Below are 4,257 nucleotides of genomic sequence, written 5' to 3'. Positions count from 1 at the left end.
TACATAAGCGGATAAAAAATTTAAAAATTCAATGAGTTCGACTCTTAAAATTTTTAGTATAAAATTTATTATACTATTAAAATTATGAGTTTAATTATAAAATTTGTTAAATTTTAATAATTTATATATATATATATATTTATACTTCAAAAGTTATGAATTCAAATAAACTTGCGAACATTGGGTTATATACATACCACTTGGAAAACTAAAACCCCAAAAAAGGAAAAAAAGAAAAGAAGCAAAACTCGTCTTGCCTACTTTCTTTTACCTAATCGAACGGCTCAGATTTCATCCTATCCCACAAACACGCGTCCTCAGCCCTCCATCTTTTATTTATACTCCTCTCTTCCAACACTTATCTCTGCGGTCCGTACTTCCATCTTCTCCTCCTCTTCTTTACTCTCAATTCTCAAAAAATAACAACTATTTCAGCTTACAAAATTACACAACATAGCCAAGAATTTACAAAAATGGCACCATCAACGAGCAGTTTAATGTTATCAATGAAAGTTCTGTTGATTTCAATTGGCGCTGTATCTTCAGCTATGCTCGTAAAATCCTCTGTTCCATTGGTTTTATATGAATTCCCTACGATTTGGAGTAGCTTTATTTCCAGTTGGCTCAAGCCTCCTTACCTTTACGTTGTACTCAACTGTATAATCATCATCATCGCCGCTACTTCTCGATCACACCGTAGGGAACATTCTAGCGGTGAATCACAGCCGTTGATTTCTGCCAGATCAACTCCGCTCTCAGATTTGATAGTAATTTCCCAGCCTAACGTTAACATGAGTGAACCGGAGATGTCTGAGTTATCGCCTGAACCGGTGGATGAATCGGAGGTGTTTGAGGTGAAGGCTGAACCGGTAAATATTGAACCGCAGCAGGTGGTTGAAGTTGAAAATGATGATCAGGTTGTGATTTCGAATTCCGTTGTTACGTCGTTGCCTGAAGTGGAAACGGAGCTTCTTCAACAGCTAGCGACGGAGAAACCGCTGGTTTCTTCCCGGTTCGGTCACCGGAAACCGCTTACGAGAATGAATCCTGAAGGTAACAAATACTATACATTTCTCATTAAATATGTATATTATATTATACCAAAAATATATATTTTATCGCTGTTATTTTTAAAACGGCTACAAATTTATAGTTCTAAAAAATTTATACTCCTATTTATTACTCTTCTATATTCTTCCAGTTTATGTTATATTATTTTCTCATCCGTACAAATGAATCATATATATTTTTATATTTGAATAATTCTCTTTATTATTATATTAGCATGTTTAAGTCATGAGTATATTTTAAAAATATCCTTTTTCTTTTGTATGTGAGTTCAAACACTTTTAAGGTTAATTCTGTAAATATTCGGAATTACAGGGGTGAAATCGCTGAGGGTAGCAAGAGTGAAGAGACATGAGACATTAGAGAGTACATGGAAGAAGATAACAGAGGGTCGTCACGTGCCGCTCACGAGGCACCTGAACACGTGGCAGCAGAATCATGGAAGTCAATCTCCGGTTCAAATTGAAAACAAGAGGAAAACCGTACTTGAACCGTCGCCGAGTCAGGACGAGTTGAACCGGCGAGTAGAAGCGTTTATAACTAAGTTTAATGAAGAAATGAGGTTACAGAGAGAACAGTCATTACAGCAGTATATGGAGATGATTAATCGTGGGATTTAAAGTTAATTTTAGCAATTTCCCATTTTTTTGGGTTAAAAAAGGAGTTTTTTAATTTTATTTTTTCGACAAAAGGTATTTTTAAAATTTTTTGGCAAGAACTGGTGGGGTTTGAATAGAGGTATAGGCAGTGAAAAGGAGCTAAAGTTGTATATAGAAGTGTAAAATGTTCTTTTATTGTTTAAAGCTTAGGATAAACGAGAAATGAGATAATACTGTGTACTAGTTAAAATAGTAGAGAAAGGTGCACGTATGCAATTATGGATTTACATATAATTATTGTAAGTATGGGTCTCATTAATTATTCGGTTAGAATTTCATGCAATAGCTTGGTTCAAAAAGTGTTAAACTCTTTTTAGTTAAATCAATTTAAATGAATGGATAAAGGGTAAAAAAAATAATTGACTCTAAATTAATGAAAAATAAGAAGAGTTGTGTAAGGTTAAGCTCATGAACTCATTAAGATAATGGAAAAAGATCTAATGTATATGATGAGCTTACATTCATTCTTGACATTGTTAATCCATAATGTAAAATAAAGAATAAAGAAAGAATTCATCACTAATGACCACGGGGTATCTCTTTATTTATTCCATAACGATGGCTACAGAAGAGGAATAGCAAAGCTCTGAACCTTCTCTCATCTTTGAGATGGGTTCTCCTATTCACCTCCTTTGTTAGTGAAGAAGTGTGTGATTTGTGATAACCTCCTCCCCCCTGTTGTTCTCTCACCTAGTATATATACTAAGTATTCTCCTTTAAACAACGGTCATTAGCCAGAGTGCGTAAGTCTCTTAACTGTGTTACAGATTGACCCTCTGAAATGCTGTAACAATCAATTCACCGTACAAGCATTCTGAGTACACGACCTCGGTCGTGGCCAAGGTGCTTGTTGCTATAGCGTTATACAAATACAACTTCGGCCCAAATGACTACCGTTCCTCTTCCTGCATATTCCTATTTGGTCAGATTTCAACCCATATAGTTAGTCCCTCCGCCTATTATGGTCGTTTTTTGGCGAGCTCGATGGGCGGAATCTGTCGATTCGAAAGTTGTGAGAAATCTGAGCGCTTTGTTCGAGAGGTGAGTACCCTGTCACGAGGTAGCGACGTGACGTTTCGAGAGCTGCATCAGACTGTTACGTCAGTTCAGAATGTCATTAAAACTCCTCATGCATCATTATGGCGCATGTTTTCTATGATTTGCATCGTTTCTTGTGCCCTTTCCGTTTTCAAAATGGCGGCGTTTGATTTTCCTGCTCAGGGTACTTATATCCCTATAAATAGGGGGAAATCCTATATTTGAATGATGCGCTTCCCAATCGCTCAAGAGAGACTTTCGCAACTTTTCTTCTTCCCCTTCAGTTTCACATTTCCCTCTGTTAAAAGTTTTTGTGGTTCGCTACCTTTTTCCTTTATCGTTCCCAATTTTCGCAATCAAAGAAGAGATGGCTAGTGCATCCTCTGACCCAGAGAGAGTTGTTGGAGCCCTTGCGCCGTAAATTGACATGCCTCCACATGAAGAGGATGTAGTTGCGGTAGAGGATGAGAAGTTTCCAACCGTGGATAAAGTGGTTCCTCGCCCAGGGAAGGCAAGGACTGACTTCAAGAACCCTGCCAAGGATGAGTTTGAACCTGTTATTTCTATTATGGATGTTACAGCGCTCACGACATTTAAAGCCAAATGGAGATCGAATCTCTGATCATATTGAACGGCGGGTTGTGACATAGTGCATATACACCGCCCGGGCTACTGTGCATTTTACGCCTATCCATTTGTCATTGGCTACACGCTTACCCTTCCCTCCTTGGCGGTGTATTTTTGCCGCTTCTACGAGGTGTGTCCGGCTCAACTCTCTCTGTATGTATACAAGCTCTTCCTTATGCTTATCAAGTATGCGGAGCTGGCCGATCGGGGAATTTCTCTACAACACATGTTTCACCTCTTCACCCCCCCATTTTTATAGGGGCACGATGATTCACCTTCGTCACCGAGGAACCAAGGGTTTGGTGGTAAAGATAGATGACAAGTCCAATCGTCGCTTTTGGGAGAACTTCTTCTATGTACGAACAGAACACGTGGTAACGAACCCTGCGGGGTTTCCTGAGGCATGGAATTTCGCCCATAGGTCTTCCTTTCCTTTTATTATATTATATATTTTTTGAAAATGGTTGTTGGTCGTCTCCTTTTAGTGATTTCGTCGAGTGTTTTCTGTTTCCGCAGCCGAGAGAGTACCTCCTCCACAAGTTGCTAATATTCGCAAATAGGGGAGCTTGATTCTGCCCCACAAGATGGGGATTTGCGAATGGGCGCCTTTCCATAAGAGGTTTGGGCGCAAACCTTCCACTGGTGAGTCGGCTTATTTCGGCCTTAGTTGCTTTGTTCTTTTCTCCGTCTTTTTCTTTACCTTACGTATTCGTTTGGTGAAATTTCTTTCATTGGCAGGTCGGAGAGGAGCGAGAAGGGCGAGGGCTCATGTCCTTGCTTTTCGTCAGCGGGCTTCTTCTGCCCCGCTTGTACCAAGGGTAATTGTGGATGAGGGCGTACAAAGTCTGGTTGTTCTACGGACAGC

General features: G+C 39.3%; 1 protein-coding gene across 1 annotated transcript; it reads left to right on the top strand.

Moving 5' to 3' along the window:
• Positions 1-353: 353 nt before the first annotated feature.
• Positions 354-1,970, top strand: LOC104239961 (uncharacterized). Its single transcript, XM_009794737.2, has 2 exons — positions 354-1,053; positions 1,384-1,970. The coding sequence occupies exons 1-2, from the start codon at positions 474-476 to the stop codon at positions 1,686-1,688; spliced, it is 885 nt and encodes a 294-aa protein (XP_009793039.1). The 5' UTR covers positions 354-473; the 3' UTR covers positions 1,689-1,970.
• Positions 1,971-4,257: the final 2,287 nt, after the last annotated feature.

The sequence above is a fragment of the Nicotiana sylvestris genome, chromosome 9 (assembly GCF_000393655.2).
Source record: "Nicotiana sylvestris chromosome 9, ASM39365v2, whole genome shotgun sequence".
Taxonomy (NCBI): Eukaryota; Viridiplantae; Streptophyta; class Magnoliopsida; order Solanales; family Solanaceae; genus Nicotiana; species Nicotiana sylvestris.
This window is presented reverse-complemented; position numbering and strand designations above follow the sequence as displayed.